The sequence below is a fragment of the Triturus cristatus genome, chromosome 3_1 (genome assembly GCF_964204655.1).
Source record: "Triturus cristatus chromosome 3_1, aTriCri1.1, whole genome shotgun sequence".
NCBI classification, from domain to species: Eukaryota; Metazoa; Chordata; class Amphibia; order Caudata; family Salamandridae; genus Triturus; species Triturus cristatus.
Window position 1 is genome coordinate 22,082,079 of NC_140583.1, and position 18,774 is coordinate 22,100,852.

Sequence of the window (18,774 nt, forward strand, 5' to 3'; positions counted from 1 at the left end):
TTCTCGCTGATTGCCAAAAGGGAAATAAGTTATTTCCTACGTGGACGACACCCAGTTGGTATTCTCCTTCAAGGACCACTCCGCTAACTCCTTCGCCAGATTTAGGGAATGCATGAAGGACATCCCCAGCTGGATGAACAATCAATTATAGCTTAACTCTGAAACAGGAAATAGGACTCCCTAAATAAATAGGAAATAGGACCCTGCCCCCCACACCAATGCCATGCAAGCGTGGCAAAAAAACCATTCAGTATACTGAGAAGCCTGAGAATCTCTACATCTATTACTGGTGAGCTGCCACAGATTCGTTCACGCATCTGACATCTAGGTTGGACTACGCAAATAGTCTTTACCTGGGGCTGCCTGCATATCTGATCAAGAGATTGGAGATGGTGCAAAATGCGGCTGCGAGATTGATCTGAAGAGTACCTTTTAGATATCACATCTCTCTGCACATCAAACCGGTTCATTGGCTTCCTGTAGCCAAACGGATTGAATTCAAGTCGCCGATAGTAGCTTTCAGGGCTCTGAGAGGCAACTGTCCCAGCTACATTAGGAAACTAATCCGCCCCTAACATCAAAATCGCTCGCTAAGATCGAACTCCCAGAACTTGCTTTGCGTACCTCAATGGACGAAGGCACACAATGGAGGTAGATCTTTCTCGGTGGTTATGAGCAGACTATGGCACTCTCTGCCGGTTAAACTTCGCCTAATCCAATCGGAACCGGAGTTCAGGAAAACGCTAAAGACCTGGCTATTCAGCCAGTGCTAGACTCAACTTTTTATCTCTCCTGCTTGCCCGGATAGCGCCAGGACACCTCAGTCAGAGGAAGCTGATGCGCTTTATAAATGTGTTATTATTAAAAGCAAGACCCTGGAAGCACACCCTGCCATGATTGAACACCACCAACTCCTCAGATCTACGAAGAGAAATTTCATTCAGGACAGAATCCTCCAACTCCCACAACTCCCAGGAACTCCAACATCATACAGGAATTCACCAGACCCCACAGCGAAACCTCTGACTACCCTCCGTCCCAGGCCCTCTGCAACTAACTCAGCTCCTTCTTCCACATCAAGATCAGGATTCTCTACCACAACTTTTGACGACCAAGGCACTGAGCCAACACCATCCACAAGCAACGCCACCCAGCTGACCCTCCTTACCAGGACCCCAATACCACAGAATACACAGCAAAGACTATGAAGAGCATCCACTCAGGAGCACCCACCGACTCTGCCGGCCACTCATCTTCCACAGAGCTGCCATCGCGCAAGAACTACGACTGACAATCAACGGCACCCTCGAAACAGGCACCACCGAATTCAAATCCCTTCGCAGACCCGACCGACCTCAAGAATTCCAGGCCCATCTCTCTCCTCCCCTTTGCTGCCAAAGTCAGAGAATCGTCAACATCCAGCTAATGCACTTCATAGAATCCAACATCTTCGACCCATCCCAATCCGGTTTCTGCAGCAACCACCGCACCCAGACCTCCCTCCTAGCAGTCAGTGGCGACATCCGCGCATCAAGGTTACACTGCAGCCCTCATCCTACTCGACTTCTCAGCAGCTCTCAATGCAGTCTCCCACTGCACACTAGCCGCCGGAGTCCACGATGCCGGCATACAGGGAATCTCCCCAGACTGGATCCGCTACTACCTCTCGGGCAGAACACAAAGAACAAGACCCCACCCCCCCCCCCCCCTCCGAACCCACACACAGATCAGATGCAGAGTACCCCAAAGATCCTCCCTCAGCCCCACGCTTTTCAATATCTACATGGCCCCCCTCGCAACCATAGTCAGAAAACATGGACACTGCATAGTTTCCTACAATGATACCCAGATCACCCTCTCCCTCACCAAGGAACCAGACATCACCAGGCACAGTTTCCAGGAAGGAATGAAGGACGACGCATCCTGGATGAGAAGCAGCTGCCTGAAGCTCAACTGTGGAAAAACGGAAGTCTTCGTCCTCTGACCCACCCCCCACAGCGTGCGACATCTGGTGGCACCCCTCCCTCGGAAACCCTTCCACCCCCATGGACCCTGCCCGCAGCCTCTATCATACTAGACTCCTCTCACCATGAACCGACAGAACAATGATGTATCCTCCATATTTAAACATCCTCCGCATATACCGAGACCTTCAAATGGATCCCCCTGAATCTAGGAAGACAGTCACCTACACGCTCCTCACCAGCAGGCTGGACTATGGGATCTCTATGCTGGGACCAACAAATCTTTCCTTCACAAACTCCACCTAGCCTAGCTTTGGCTGAAAACCCATGCATCCGCAGAGCCAGAACTCCCCCTCCCACCCCGCCCCCCCTCCCCTCTGGAGTGGCCCATATTGCGGACGGATACAAGGAGACGCAGGCCCGTCTTGCTTGCATACAGAGAGGCCCCACGGTGTAACCTATGCTGAGCCTGCCACACGTACACGCAGTGGAGGTGGTTCTTGAGGCACATCTGCACCTGGCATAACAGAGCGCTGCGGAGCTAGTGTGGTGTGGTGTAAGGATCTCTGTTAGAAACTTGAAGGCGGGAAGCGCGTAGCAGAGGTGCGCATTCAGAGACATTGCCTCATTGACAGCGCATGCATTGAAACACGCAACAGGGGGTTATAACTGTCCCTATTTCAACTGACACCTGCAGCTGATTCCCCCAGACTGAGGGTGAGGAAGCAGAGGGGGCCCCTTTGAGCAGCGGGTTAACCTCACTAGGACAGGACACAAAAGGACTGGGCTTGATTCCTTTTGCACTCAGCTGGGTGCAGCGCGCAGGAGGTTTCCATACCTGTAAGAGGTACTGGTCTGTAGAAGAGTGCACCGGGACACGCTTGTAACCTGAGTGCCAGATGCGCATTGAGGCAGATGGCGAGAGTTATTTCCACTGTACAACGGGGAAATCATAACGAGCTAATGCTGCGGGGCATTAATTGTAAATAGTGACTGCACTGGAAGCCGCGCCCAAGCTGTGTAGCCGCCTTTATCTCTGGAGGATTGAGTGCGGGGTGTCTCCACAACCAGGGGCAACGGCACGAAGGATAGGCCTGCCGAATGACAAACAGTCTTATATTGTTCAGATCAAGAAAGGCGGCTTAGTGTGTCACGAAGCCCGCTGCAAGCTAAAGAGCAGCACTGGTGCACAACTCTAGCCCAGTCAGGCGCGATCACTGGCCGGCAAAGCCAGAACCAAGACGGGGAAGACAGATAATCGTCAACCAAAGTTGCCGTTTGACACCAAAAAACCCACAAGGCAGCAACAAGCGGAAGTGGACCCAAAAGCAGAATCCTCACAGCAAGAACAGGAGCCCACGACAGGGGAAGACTTGAAAGCAATCCTGCTGGAGGTGCGACCAGGCATAGCGGTCATCGCAGGTAAAATGGACACGACAACGCGCATGGACGCGATAGCACGGAATCTCGAGGGTCACGAGACACGCTTAAAGGAAGCAGAGCAACGTATCTCCACTGTCGAGGACACCACTGATCATGTGCCAAAAACGACGGCACAGTTTGATAAGCTGCTTAGTCATAGCAGCTAAAAATGAGGACATAGAGGTGTGTAGCCGGAGAAACATACGCGTTTTGGGAATACCGGAAAGTACAAATACGGGTAAGCTGGAAGAGTATATTGAGAAGCTCTTGATAGCTGTGGTGGGCACTGAATTACTCTCCCCTCATTTTATAGTAGAAAGAGCTCATCGATCCCTTGGGCTGCAACCACCTCCTGGAGGCACCCCCAGGCCTATCATCACTTGCCTGTTAAACTACAGGGACAGGGATGTTGCATTGCGAGTGGCCCGGGAGAAAAAACAATTGAATTACGAGGGAATATCTTTCACCATGTACCCGGATTTTACACTACATGTACAGGAGGAACGACATCGATTCCTGGCAGTGAAACAAAAACTAAGACCAGCTGGGATTGACTACACAAACGTTCACCAAACCCCAACAGGTAGAAGATTTTCTAAAGCAACTTCGTAGGCAGAGATCGATGCCAACGCCGGAGGGATCACAGTGATCTCATTCCCCAGAAATGGACTAAACACCACTGTAGATGGTAATTGATAGAAAGTGACTTGCATTGAGGCGTGTGGGGATAGTGTGTCGCGCGGGACAAGAATTGCTGCGCTCGAGGAATGAGGTCTTACTTTGCAGGACGCCGAGCGAGGAGTATAAAATGACTATGCAGCCGGCCACCCTCAATCTACCCAGGGACTAGCGGAAAGGGTTGCTCTACCTGGACTGACTAGAGGTATTCGTCAGCCACCCAGATGCATTACCCCACCGGGAAATACCCCATTATTGTTTTCAATTTTCTTAGGCTTTTCCATATTCTCTTCTCGAGTTTGAAATGGGAAGAAGTTGATCTAACAGTTAGAATGGAGAAGCTGATGGGTGTTGGGAGGATCATCTAACTCTAGCATGATTGGGATGCTTCAGTGGGTGGGGGAGGCAAAGGGATGGGAGTTTCAAAGGTACAGTGAACCACAGGCACAATGTTTTACCCATGAGGCTTTGAGTATGCACATTCCGGAGCGTACAAGCTCGCAGAACACAGCTCAGTTGGGAACGAAAGAATATAATGACACAGGAGGATAGAAATGCGCTAAGAGTGCTGTCTTGGAATGTCAGGGGCCTTGGGGAGCCTTGGGGATTCGAGGAAATGGAGACCAGTATTAGCTTGTCTAGATAGGCAACAGATACTTCTCTTCCAGGGGATCCTCATCAATAGTCATAAGCACTGAATATTCCCGCCCATGTGCGGGGACCCCGGAAATAATAAAATTATATATGTAAAAAACACATATATACAGCTCTGTATATGTATAAACATATATCATTTTTTCCACGCAAATGCAGCTCCCATAAAAAGGCTAGGCAATGTAAATGTACACATCCAATAACACATATATACATATATATATATATATATAAAGGTATAACAATACACCTAAATCTCTTTTTTTTTTTTTTTTTTTTTTTTTAATGAGGTAAACACTCATGAGAAAGCAAAAAATAAAGAGAATAAACTGTGGAAAAACACAGATGTACAACACATTGCCAGCCTGCAGGCTGCATTGCAATATAATACCATAGAGACTAAAAAGCCCTGTACAGGTAAAAACTGGCACCGTGCCTTTAAGGCAGCCCTGACTTCCATATCCCATCATGCCTCAGGGGTGACAGTTAGGTCAGTTGTTCTTTCCGGCTCCTTCAGTCAGGACCCTGGAATTCAGCTCTCTTCTTTTTTGACTCTTTAGTCAAGAATTATTACAACTTTAAGATTTTTTTGGACTTCTTCTTACAACATCTGTGAGGAAGTTAGTATCCTGTGTTTTTCTGACTTTTTTGCTGTTTTGTCAGAAAAATGCATTCTTTATTTGTTCCATGTCCATCTTGTGGAAAAAAGAAGGCTGCTTCAGACACACATGAGGTGTGTATTATCTGTCTGCCGGACTCTCACTCTCCAGCAACATGCCATCATTGTGAAGACCTTTCCAAAAGGACTTTAAAGGAGAGGGAGAGGATTAGGCTGTATGGCCTAGCAGAACGGTCGACGTCGAAGCAGTTGGTCCCTGTTTGCTCCCCATCGACGTCGGGCTCGGCGTCGAAGACTCCAGCGGCGGGATCGTCGCTGAGAGGTGAGGAGTCAAGGGGAAGTCATGCTGCAAAGAGAAAATCGTCGTCGACTTTAGATTCAGCGTCGAAGCGGATGCGTTCGACGTCGACGGCGTCTAAAAGCTCTGCGTCGAGGACTCGGCGCCACAGTTCAACGTCGAAGAAGCATCTGTCGACGTCAAGAGAAGATCGATCGACGTCTGCACAGAGATATCGTTCGTCGTCGAAAGAAAGACATCGTTCGACGTCGAGGTCGGCGAGACATCATTCGACGTCGCAAGAAGTACGTAGGCGATCTCCACAGTCGACGTCGACGTCGAGACCAAGATCGCCGTCAAGATCAAGATCGCCGTCGAGGAAACATCGTTCGACGGCGAAGAGGCTTTCGACGTCGTCGGAGCATTCGACGTCGAGACAGAAGTCTCCGTCAGGAGTGACGTCGAGGCAGACGCCTCCGTCAGGGCCGACGTCGAGGCAGGAGCCTCCGTCGGAGTCGACGTCGAGGCAGAGGCCTCCGTCGGAGTTGACGTCGAGGCAAAGGCCTCCGTCGGAGTCGACGTCGAGGCAGGTGCCTCCGTCGGAGTCGACGTCGAGGCAGGTGCCTCCGTCCTCACAGGTCTCCAAAGCTTTGGTGAGGTACATGAAGCCTCCGTCGAAGATAATCTCGACGTCTAGACAAGAAGCTCGGAGCCTCGAAGATTCGAGTCAAAGATCTCCGGTGATAGGCCTATCACCGTCGAGGCAGCCCTCTGTTGAGGGTACGCAGGAGGTGTCGCATGTTCGCCTCACGATTCGACCAGTCTCAAGGCGAAAATCTCCTCATAGACTGATTTATACAACTCCTGAGTCACCGCGTCTCATATCTATCTCGCCTTCAGGATCAGAAGGCTCAGGTTCAAGATCAGAATCACCAGAGCTTGTGCATCAATCTCCAGTACCTGCAAGAGAAAATTCGCAGGAGGAGGACAATGCGGTACCTCAAAGTCCCGTAAGGGAGATGCCTCAGGACCATGCTGTGCCAGACGCGATAAAGGCATCGCTAACAAGAATAAGGGGCGTGGTATTCCCAGCGACACCTATCAGACCAAGATCTCGAGAAAGAGAATCCCGAAGTCACTCTCGAGCACCAAGAAGGCAATCCAGGTCTTCTTCCCGCAGAAGGGAGTCGACCAGATCGGAGAGAAGGCGCCGTAGAACCCCTTCTACCTCCCCTTCTTCCAGGTCATCCAAAAGGGATTATTCACCGACACTCTCGGAGACGCCACCCTCTCGGGTATCTCCGGTAGATGATATTTCTACGTTTCAAGAAGTGTTGTGTAGAGGAGCTACAAAATTAAATATCCCTATGCCGGTTCAGGAGACCACTTCATCCATAATTTTTGAAACGCTTCATGAACGCACATTGTCACGCCCGTTATTGCCGTTAGTCCCCGGTTTGCTACAACCGGTAATGGATGTTTTTCTCACACCAGCAACCACCAAAACGGCGCCGGCGAGAATTCTAAAAAAGTACCGTCCAGCACCGGAGGATCCTCTATTCCTTAAATCAGATCCTCCACCGGACTCTGTCATCACCGCCGCTGCCAGGAAGACACATGCAGTAGCTGGATCTTCAACGGTACCACCAGATAAGGACAGTAAGACACAAGACTCCTGGGGGAGGAAAGTTTGCGGCTCAGCATCCTCAAGCTTAAAGGTGGCGAGTGCCTCGGCGCTTCTGGGGCGCTATGATAGGTCATTATGGGACTCTCTGCAGAGGTTCATTGGCAAAGTTCCACAAGAGGACAGACGGGACTTTGAAGAGATTTTGCATGAGGGGAGTCTGGTTTCTAACCAGATCATAAGTGCAGCGGCGGATGGGGCAACACTGGCAGCGCATGAATATGCACATGGAGTCACAGCCAGAAGATCATCCTGGCTTAGATTGACTGCCTTGAAACCGGAAGCGCAGGCAAGAATTTTAAATCTGCCTTTCTCCGGTACTTCTCTTTTTGGGTCCCATGCAGACGAAGAAATGGCCCGTATGAAAGCAGAGCTGGAGACCATGAAAGCTGTCGGGCTTGAAAAGAGAAAAGAGTTTCGACGCCGCAAGGGAAATGACAGGCGCAGTTACCAACAGAGGGTTCAAACCCCTCATTGGCAAAAGAACCAGGACCAGCAAGGTCAAAAGAAACAACAATACCAGTCCCGCAAGCCATCCAGGGGACGAGGTAACAACAGGCAGTCTAATGCTGGAAACAAAGCTCCGGGGAAGCAATGAGAAACCGCTTCCTCCGATGCTGTCCACCGCTCCGGTGGGAGGAAGTGTTGCACATCATCTTCCAGAGTGGCAGTCCATCACAAAGGACAAGTGGGTACTGAATATACTGCGTCATGGGTACTCGCTTCGTTTCAGAAGTCACCCCCCATCGATTCCTCCTGTCAATTCATCCCAGCATCTAAGGCAGCTCAGAGAAGAGGTAGCGACGCTTCTACTCAAATCTGCAATAGAGAAAGTGCCCATAAACCAAAGAGGAAAGGGAGTTTACTCCAGATACTTTCTCATCCAAAAGAGGAGTGTGAAGGTAGAGTTCAGACCCATTTTAGACCTACGGATACTGAACAAACACATAAGAAAGGAAAAATTTCGCATGCTGGCGCTCCACCAAATATATCCTCTTCTCCGGATGGGTGATTGGATGTGTTCACTGGACCTTCAGGATGCATATTTCCATATTCCCATCCTAAGGAATCATCGAAAATTTCTCAGGTTTGTGGTAGGCAACTCTCACTATCAGTTCAAAGTCCTCCCATTTGGCCTGAAGTCAGCTCCTCGAGTATTCACAAAATGCGTGGCAGTAGTAGCGGCTGCTCTGAGGCGCGCAGGAGTCTTCGTCTATCCCTACCTAGACGACTGGCTAATAAAGGGCTCATCGCCACAGAATGTGCGGTCACAGCTGTCGCTATGCCTGAACTTATGTCGCAAGTTGGGTCTCAGAGTGAATGTCAAAAAGTCAAATTTTTCACCAACGCAGAGGATCCACTACCTGGGTGCAACTATAGACTCCGTAGTAGGAAAAGTGTTTCCTTCGGAGGAAAGACAGTCATCCATTATGCTAAAAGGCAGACAGATTATAACCAGCAATCTGTCGTCGGCAAGGCAAATCTCATCTCTGCTAGGGGCCATGGCATCCTGCATCTTCCTAGTGCCCAATGCCAGGCTAAGGATGCGTCCTCTCCAGCAAGATCTCGAGGACAAATGGGATCAAAGGAACTCCCTGTGGGAAGAAAAGGTTTGCCTCTCCTCTGCAGCCAAACAGTCAGTCAAGTGGTGGCTGAAGCCAAGGAATCTACAAGTGGGGATCCCCTTCCATCAAGAGCCCCCAACTCAGACCTTAATCACCGACGCATCCCTTCAGGGATGGGGTGCGCATTTTGGGACTCTGCAAACTCAGGGACAGTGGTCCAGCAGCGAGCAGTTGTACCACATCAACATGCTGGAGCTCAGGGCAGTCCACCTAGCCCTCAAAGCGTTCCTGCCTGCGATCACGACGAGTACCATTCTAGTGCAGACGGACAATACCACCACAATGTACTACCTGAACAAGCAGGGGGGTACTCGATCCAGAACGCTCTCGCTGGAAGCTCAGTCCCTGTGGCACTGGATCCTAGCAAGGAACATCTCATTGAAAGCGGTGCACCTACCAGGAGAACTCAACGTGCAAGCGGACTTGCTCAGTCGGCATTTTCAAGAGCCAGAGGACTGGGTAATCAACGACGAGGTGTTAGACATCTTCGGGGAATGGGGGCGTCCGCAAGTGGACCTCTTCGCGGACGAGCAAAACACAAAATGCCGAGGCTTCGCCTCAAGATACCATCGACCAGGATCCCTAGGGAATGCCCTTTTGATCAATTGGTCAATGACATTTGTGTACGCTTTTCCGCCTCTCCCACTAATTCCCAAGGTGGTGACCAAGCTACAGAATTCATCTGCCAAAATGATCCTCATAGCACCGGACTGGCCGAGGCAGCGGTGGTACACGGATCTCCTGCACATGTCGATCCGACCCCACAAGCGGCTGCCATGCAGGCCGGACTTGTTATCCAAGATGCAGGGGAAGATTTACCATCCCAGCCTTCCCTCGCTGAGCTTAACAGCATGGCTCCTGAAGTCCTCCAGTATGGCCATCTGAACCTCCCTCAAGAGTGTATGTCCATACTGAAGGAAGCCAGGAGGCCTTCGACAAGACACTCCTACTTCTGTAAGTGGAAAAGATTTTATATATGGTGTGCTCAGCATCATTATGATCCCACTAAATGCCAGGAGGATGTAATTTTGCCCTATCTTCTACATTTAGCAAGGGCAGGGTTGAAATTTTCATCCATAAAGGTTCACCTAGCAGCCATAACAGCATACAGGCGTTCGCCTTCACAGCAGTCATTTTTTAAAGTGCAGGTTGTGAAGGATTTCTTGCAAGGACTCAAAGTCTATCCCCCTGTTAGACCTCCCTCTCCTTCCTGGGAGCTAAACTTGGTTCTGTCGAAGCTCATGGGTGCGCCTTTTGAGCCTATTCATAAGGCTACCCTACAGCACCTCACATGGAAGACAGCATTTTTAATAGCCATCACTTCAGCACGGAGGGTCAGTGAGATACAGGCCCTCTGTTCTAAAGAACCCTACACTATTTTTCATCTAAATAGGGTGGTGATGAGAACTCATCCTTCGTTCCTACCCAAGGTGGTATCGGATTTTCATGTAAACCAAGCCATATCCTTACCAACCTTTTTTCCCAACCCCTCCTCTCCAGCAGAGAGGGCGTTGCATTCTCTAGATATCAAGAGGGTCCTAAAATTCTACCTAGATAGGACTAAGAATGTCAGGAAATCTGATCAATTGTTTGTGAACTATGGGGTTGTACGTATGGGCTTTGCTGCATCCAAACGTTCCATTGCTAGGTGGATTGTTTCAAGTATTACATTGGCCTACCAACTGGCTCAGAAACCATTGGGGGCGCGCCCTAAAGCGCATTCGACAAGAGGAAAAGCGGCTACCGCGGCTTTTCTCAATAATGTCCCACTCTCCGAGATCTGCAAGGCAGCCACTTGGAGATCTGTCCACACTTTTACCAGGCATTATTGTCTGGATTCGGACACCAGAGCAGACACTCAAGTAGGACAAGCCTCCTTGAGGAATCTGTTCCATGCATAATCATTTTCATGATTCGCTTTCTCCATGGGTGATACAACCTTAGTTTCATTTGCCTGCTGGTGGAAGGGGAGCTTGCTACTCTATTCAGTGCTTATGACTATTGATGAGGATCCCCTGGAAGAGAAGGGTAAGTTACTTACCTGTAATCCTAGTTCTCTTCCAGGGGTATCCTCATCAAAGTCATAAGCAACCCACCCACCTCCCCAGGCAAATGAGAAGAAGTGTATTATTCATTATGGAAAGGATATATCTTTGTGTTTAGGACTACGGTCCCGCAAAGAACAACTGACCTAACTGTCACCCCTGAGGCATGATGGGATATGGAAGTCAGGGCTGCCTTAAAGGCACGGTGCCAGTTTTTACCTGTACAGGGCTTTTTAGTCTCTATGGTATTATATTGCAATGCAGCCTGCAGGCTGGCAATGTGTTGTACATCTGTGTTTTTCCACAGTTTATTCTCTTTATTTTTTGCTTTCTCATGAGTGTTTACCTCATTAAAAAAAAAAAAAAAAAGAGAGATTTAGGTGTATTGTTATACCTTTATATATATATATATATATATATATATATATATGTATATATGTGTTATTGGATGTGTACATTTACATTGCCTAGCCTTTTTATGGGAGCTGCATTTGCGTGGAAAAAATGATATATGTTTATACATATACAGAGCTGTATATATGTGTTTTTTACATATATAATTGTATTATTTCTGGGGTCCCCGCACATGGGCGGGAATATTCAGTGCTTATGACTTTGATGAGGATACCCCTGGAAGAGAACTAGGATTACAGGTAAGTAACTTACCCACATGGCATTATTACAAGAAACCCATCTAGACCCGAGGGCTCGAAATCACTTTGCGAGTAAATGGGCGGGGTGTCGCTTATTCTCTTCCTATTCCTCGTATGCCCGGGGGACAACAATACTCTTCAAAAAACAAATTTGATTCGAGCAGGCAGGGGTGATAGAGGATACACAAGGTAGACATATTGTATGCGGCAGACTGGGCAGCGACTCTGTTACGATTGCAAATTGTTATGGTACTAACACGGATAGCCCGGCATTCTTCACTGACCTGTGGAGCAAAATACTGACAGTTGGTTCCACCCACATAATGGGGGGGGGGGGGGGGGGGGGGAGATTTCAATGTTGCTTTGCAACCTAACCAGGACAGATCTAACGCAGCCACACACCACTATACCAACGCACAGGAGGCATTGCAGGGCATAATCTAGGAAGGTGGACTGATCGATAGCGGGAGACGCATGCATCAGCAAGCACGGGAAGGTACGCGCTTCACGTCGCATAGAGGGACTTGGGCAAGCATAGACTATAGTTTGCTGTCGAGGGGGTTGGGGTCCGAAATACGCAATGTGTTGCATTTGGCTAGAACATTCTCGGACCATTGTCCGTTAAAGGTATCACTCACCCCACCAGGATATGACTGCCCTAGGCCGTGTTGGAGGCTGCAGCCCACGTCTTTGTTAGATTCGGTTTTCTAGGCGGAATTAGGGGAGGAGATTCAGGATTACTTTGCTAGGAATAAGGGATCAGTTGATAGTGTAGAGGTGATCTGGGAGGCTTTTAAAGTGACAATAAGAGGATTCTGCCTCTCAGAGCTTTGGGATGCTACAGGATATACAGCGCACGTTACAACATCTAGAGCCGAAATTAAGGGGGTTGGAGAGCCAAACGGGAAGTGGAGTGATAGGACAAGTGCACAGCACCTTCCGAGAAAAATGAACAGAATATGAAGAAACTGCACAGAGTTGAAATTTCGGGGACGCTACTGGGTAGCTCGTAGATGTGGGGAAGGGGAGAGACCGGGTAAGGCATTGGCAGAAGTGACAAGACTCCCTTGGTTTACCACTCACATATTGGAGGTACAAGGCCCTGGTGAAATACTACAACTGGATTCATTAGCCATATTGGATACGTTTAGCGCACACTACAGCATGTTATACACTTCTCAGCGACATGGATCGCTTGATCTAGATGACTTCATGGGGGGGGTGGCGCTTGGCTGGCTCAGCGGTACGCAGCAAGAATTCCTTTGTCATCCATTTGAGTTAGACGAAATTAGGGAAGCAATAATGCAGTTAAAAAATGGGAAAGCGCCCGGGTCAGACGGTCAACCGGCTTAATTTTTTATAAAAGCTACATTGACATCATGGCGCCAGTGCTAAACGAGGTGAATGAGGAATCTGTAGAGGTAGGAATACTGCCCCCCTTGATGAGAAGCCATAGTTACATCCCTGCTGAAGCCGGGGAAACTTCCTGAATCTTGTGACTCATATCGGCCATTGTCACTGATGAATTGTGACAGATATTAGCAAAAGTGCTGGCTAACCGTCTGTCCCGTCTAATGGACAAACTTATACTTCCAGATCAATCAGGGTTTGTACCGGGCAAGGCGAAGTCACATAACCTCAGGACCCTGTTCTCATTGATCCAGACAGTAGCACCCGAATTCCCACTTGCTGCGGTGTTCCTAGATGCCACTAAGCCGTTTGATTCAGTGGAATGGGACTACTTATTTGTAGTTCTACATAAGATGGGTTTCACACGTTTATACCTATCGTGGCTCAAATTACTGTATCCCCAGCCCACTGCTAGAATATTGATTACTGGTCACTTGTCTCGGCAGCTCACAATCTCCGGAGGCACCTGTCGGGGGTGTCCGCTTTCCCCACTCCTATTTGCCATCGTGGTAGAATCGTTGGCTTCCAGACTGCGACAGGTTCACCGAGAAAAGCGTTCCGCTGCTGCCTACGACAAATATTAATATCACTCTATGCGGATGAAATAACGCTATACGTTAGAGATCCGCTAAACAATATAAATCCCCTATTACGAGAATTCATAAGATTTGGTAGACTTTCTGGCGTTAGTATTGGGGGAAATCTCAGGTGTTTCCTCTTACACCAGCAGTGGTTCCATTCCAGCTCTACTTCTCACTAGAATGGTGCCATACAGACTTGTGGTATCTTGGTGTTCAGATAACCAGAGACAGGGACGAAACCATAAGAGCGAATTACGGCACGGCCATTGCGCGACTAACTACTAACATCACACGTTGGATATCGTTACCCCTCTCGCTGGCGGGCCGAGCATCTCTCAATGATACTACTCCTGCAATTTCTTTATTTATTCCTCAACGTTCCCTTCCATCCTGGGCGACACTTTTTCAACACATTACGCTCCGTACTTATTAGATTGCTCTGGGGAGGGAAGCAACCACGACTTAAATGGTCAATACTAACCAGACCATATGATCAGGAGGGTTTGGACGTCCCTGATTTTGGGATATATTTTTTTAAGTGCTCAGGCACATTATGCCTACTACTGGGTGTACTCCCACTTGCTATATGCCCCAAGTGGCAGTAGAAGACTGGCTCGTGGACCCAGTACCGCTCAATGGACTGATAAATGGACCAGCGCGCGCACGTGCTACACCACCCATTACTGGCACGGTCGATGCATGGCACCAGATAACCGCGCTCCTATGCGTACCCCTTCTTTACTCCCCTAGACTGCCACGATCTCATCACCCTAGTCTATCCCTATATCAGTAAAAGGGATTCCTCGACCTATAAGCGTGCTCATATTGACACATGGGAAGATCTATTTCACGAAGGAACATGCCGCACACTAGAGCCTTTTATGCAAGAAATAAGGCACACGCCTCTGGATGTATTTTTATATGTGCGACTGCGGCAGGGAATGCGGTCGATCCTCCCCGACTTCCCCCGGGAGCCAGAATGCCTCAAGCCATTGCACCAAATGTTGGGATCCACTGATGGAAATCATCTGGTGTCTGGTTTATACAGCGCAATTCGCATGCACAGAATGGTAATTTTTATCCCGGCCAGACTACATTGGGGAGAGGAGTTGGGGTGGGACACCACTGATGACCAATGGCAATATTGCTGCCTCCAGATAGCACAGATTTCAGCAAGTCGGTTACTAGTGATACACTAAAAGTATCTACATCGCCTATATTATACACCAATAAAGAAGCTAAGATGCAAGTTAACTGATAATGACAGATGTGAAAGATGCAGACAGCCAGGGACGGGTTTCCTGCACGTAGCTTGGGAATGCATAAGAATACAAGAAGCTGGGAGCAAGTATTTGTGGCGTTGGAGAAAATGGTTGACCGTGAACTAGAGAGGGATCCATTCCTTGCGCTTCTTGGATACACAGCACAGATACCTAAAAAGTACTGGAAATTTGTAGCTATATCGCTCTTAATAGCAAAACGGAAGGTGGCCTGCAGGTGGGGGAGAGGCCGTGCCCCGAAATGCAAGGAGTGGATAGCAGATCTAATGTACTGCCAAGAACAGACTACCACATATACCGAACTGCTACCTCATGCTTCTAAACCCACAGACGTATGGGGACCATTACAAGGATATCTCCTCTCACACGGTCTCGGACACACCTACCATGCCGCACTTGACAAAGGATTAATCGAAGGGAAGTATAAGCAATTGTTTTTTTTTCTTTTTTATGTCACAAACATGCCTTGCTTGTTGGGGTAGCTGGCAGAAAAGGGGTTTCAGTATCCATAAGGAAAAGGAGGTGACTTGTTGCTGCTTGTGTACACGCTGTACTCAAGGATGGCTCAAACGGGAGATCACCCTGTGTCATTACTCTTCACATATTTGTGTTGATTCGCTTATGATGTTGGAAATGGAATATGCGTCGAAAAAAGACTAAGAATGTCAGTTGCCACTTTGCTGTACTTAATAACAATATTTATTACTCTGTAATGGTCTAAAATCATAAAGTTTAAATAACAGATTTGTATCTGTTGTATAAATGAGCCATCTTTTTGCCGTGATTGTGGCTGGACATTGAGTTGGGCAGTTAGGTTTGTGGCTGTGCTCCGATTGTTTAGCATCCATGCCACCACTGTAAGTGCCAGGGGGGGGGGACACGAGTGGGGTGCTCCAGTATTGTGGCTTTACACCACCGGTGGTAAGCAGCCGAAAACACACAGGGCAGTGCGCAGTTAGCAGTAGTACTGCTGGCAACCAGGAGAGGGCCTCACCAATACTTGTATGCAGCTGGCGCTACTGTATAATCGTAATTTTTAGTCTTAAAAAATCTGATCCCCTGAGTTGGAATGCATGTCTGATTTTAACCTGGCTTCACTACATGAATATAGAAGGCATTTTGCTAACATTTTTGCTTTTAGGGTCATTAATAATTTTTCAATAGCTAGAATGTGTTCTCTCGCTGCATCGTAGGATTCTCATTGATAGTCATGAATTCTAAATGATTCCCCTCAGCCTGCGCGGTTTGCTGAACATATTTTAACATGGCATGCTGCAGTCGCGAACCCATTAAAAATGTTATTAATTGAAGTTAATTTGTTGTAGAAAAGTCTGTCAGATGCCATTTTCTTACTGAGTGGTGAGAATGTTGTGATTGGATGGTTTACGGGCCAGGGATATCTTCATGCCTCTGAAGTTAACGACTCCTGAGGGGGTTGGGGGGTGGGGAGTTTTTTGCTCCGGTATGTTTTTAAACTAGTTTCACTCTGTTCATCTCTCCTCTTGAGTAAACTGTTTAACTTTGTGATCCCTTCACCATCAGGAAATAGTCTGACATTTGTTATGCTAATGTACAAAATGCATTTTCTAGACAGTTTCACTTATGTTTCACCTCTGCAATTAAATTGAGTTTTCACTAACAGCTTGAGGCAGTGTGACCTGGTGGTGTGAGGGGAAGGTCTTTTTGTGCAGTGGGGGTCATTCATAAGCCACCTTGCTCACGTTCAAAGCTTGAATACGTAGTCTTGGGTGGAATAAGGTACAGGTTCAGACCCAAAACGGAACATTAATGTTATCATTTCATTTTGCCTTGAGTTTATACCCTTGGTACTGCCTACTCTGAAGCGTGGGTCTTGACATAGCCATGGATGCATACTCTGAAGCGTGGGTCTTGACATAGCCGTGGAGTGCTCTTTGTTAATTCTATGCATGTTTCTTCTTGTTCTCCTCTTCTAAATGCAGCAAATCAATGACTCTGCCGCAGAAGTTCGAGATGCAGCATTCGAAGCACTTGGAACTGTACAGAAGGTGGTGGGAGAGAAAGTGATGGCTACTTTCCTTGCTGATGTCGATAAGCTGAAGCTGGACAGAGTAAGTGCCCCAAGTGCATGGTGAAGTGAATGCTTTAACACTTCAAGTCCTGTCTGTTGTAGAGATGTCCTAAATTACATATAAGGCAGCTTGCTTCTCCCACTGTCAAGATTGGCTGATGATTTACAGTGCAGTTAGCCACCTCCTATTTTTCACGTTGCCAATGTATATATGATAGTTATTTTTTAATGATCGTGTACTGCCTTGGTATTCTGATTTGGGCTGTTCCATACTTCAGATCAAAGAGTGTGCCGATAAAGCCGAACTAGCCTATGGCAAGAAGCCTGGGGGGGCTGCTGCATCCGACAAGAAGGAAGTCAAAGCTGCTGCTCCCAGTAAGGCGGCTGCACCGGTTCTTGGTAGTGGTGACAAAGAAGGCAAGCCCTCTGGTCCACCCAAAAAAACTCCTGCTGTAAAGGTAAGGCGATCTGAGCTGTGCTGATTGCAGTGCTGTTTGAAATGTTCAGAGAATGATGGTCTGCTTTCAAAGGTCTTGATCTCCCTGGCACATTGGAGCACCCTAAACATGTGATCTTGTTCCGCAAGTATTAGTTTTGTAGCGTGTATCTTTTTGGGACTCACATGCTGTGCATCATTCCGTCATCTACTGGTTGGGCCTGGAACTCTCCTTTTGTAGTTTTTCTTCATTTTATTGGCCAATGTCACCTATTGGCACTATTTGGTGCCTAGTCCATCCTTATGAGTTAATGTGCCCGCCCCAGAAGCCCCTGTGCGTGGTCACCATCCTCAAGATTCTTTATTTCCCCTGTTTGGAAGCACTGCTCAAGAGCACGCTGAAAAGAAAGAAGGAAAGTGACAGATCGAAAAAAATTAAGTTTCAATCAAATGTACCACTGTCGCAAAAGGAGAAGGATATTTCCTGAGTGATCCACAGATATCCACGGAGAGGCATGGATGTAGGTGGGGGCAAGTAAGTGGCCGACTGCAGGAGGTCGGAGAGTGCATAGCCGAGAGGCATCCTGCTCTGGGGGAGATTGAGCACACCACCTTTAGGTTCTGCCTGGAGTGATACCAGGTTTGCACAGAGGGAGAGCCACCAGATGGGCAACTATTGCCTACCGAGAGACAACAACAAGAAGGGCCGCAAGGCATTGCCCTCGTCTCGTCCAGGGGATCCTCATCAATAGTCATAAGCACTTGAATATTCCTGCCCATCCGCGGGGACCCCGGAAAACATACAAATGATGATGTATATGTATGTATGGATATATATAGATGGATGGATGGAGTATGTAGGATGGATGAACGTAGTATGTAGTATGGATGGAGTATGTAGTATGGATGGAGTATGTAGTATGGATGGATGTAGTATGGATGGATGTAGGTAGTATGGATGGAGTATGTAGTATGGATGGAGTATGTAGTATGGATGGAGCATGTAGTATTCATGTAGTATGGATGGATGGATGTAGTATGTAGCATGTATATAGTATGGATGTAGTATGTAGGATGGATGTAGTATGTAGGATGGGTGTAGTATGTAGGATGGGTGTAGTATGTAGGATGGGTGTAGTATGTAGGATGGGTGTAGTATGTAGGATGGGTGTAATATGTAGGATGGGTGTAATATGTAGTATGGATGGATGGATGTATTATGTAGTATGGACGGATGTAGTATGGACGGATGTAGTATGGAGGATGGATGTAGTATGTAGTATGTAGGATGGATGTAGGATGGATCGATGGATGTTGGATGTTGGATGTAGGATGGATGATGTAGGATGGATGTGTATTTTTCTTTTTTAAGCAACCAATGTAGCCCTCCCAACAC

The 18,774-nt window shown here is 47.9% G+C and overlaps 1 protein-coding gene across 7 annotated transcripts in view; it reads left to right on the plus strand.

The window, feature by feature from the left end:
- CKAP5 (cytoskeleton associated protein 5) overlaps positions 1 to 18,774 on the plus strand; it is a 1,152,983-nt gene that overhangs the window by 285,561 nt on the left and 848,648 nt on the right. For all 7 annotated transcript variants that reach the window (XM_085646654.1, XM_085646649.1, XM_085646653.1 and 4 more), the window contains exons 12-13: positions 16,854 to 16,982; positions 17,221 to 17,400. In XM_085646654.1, the coding sequence (XP_085502780.1) occupies positions 16,854 to 16,982; positions 17,221 to 17,400 (309 nt within the window). The remainder of the gene's footprint in view (positions 1 to 16,853; positions 16,983 to 17,220; positions 17,401 to 18,774) is intronic.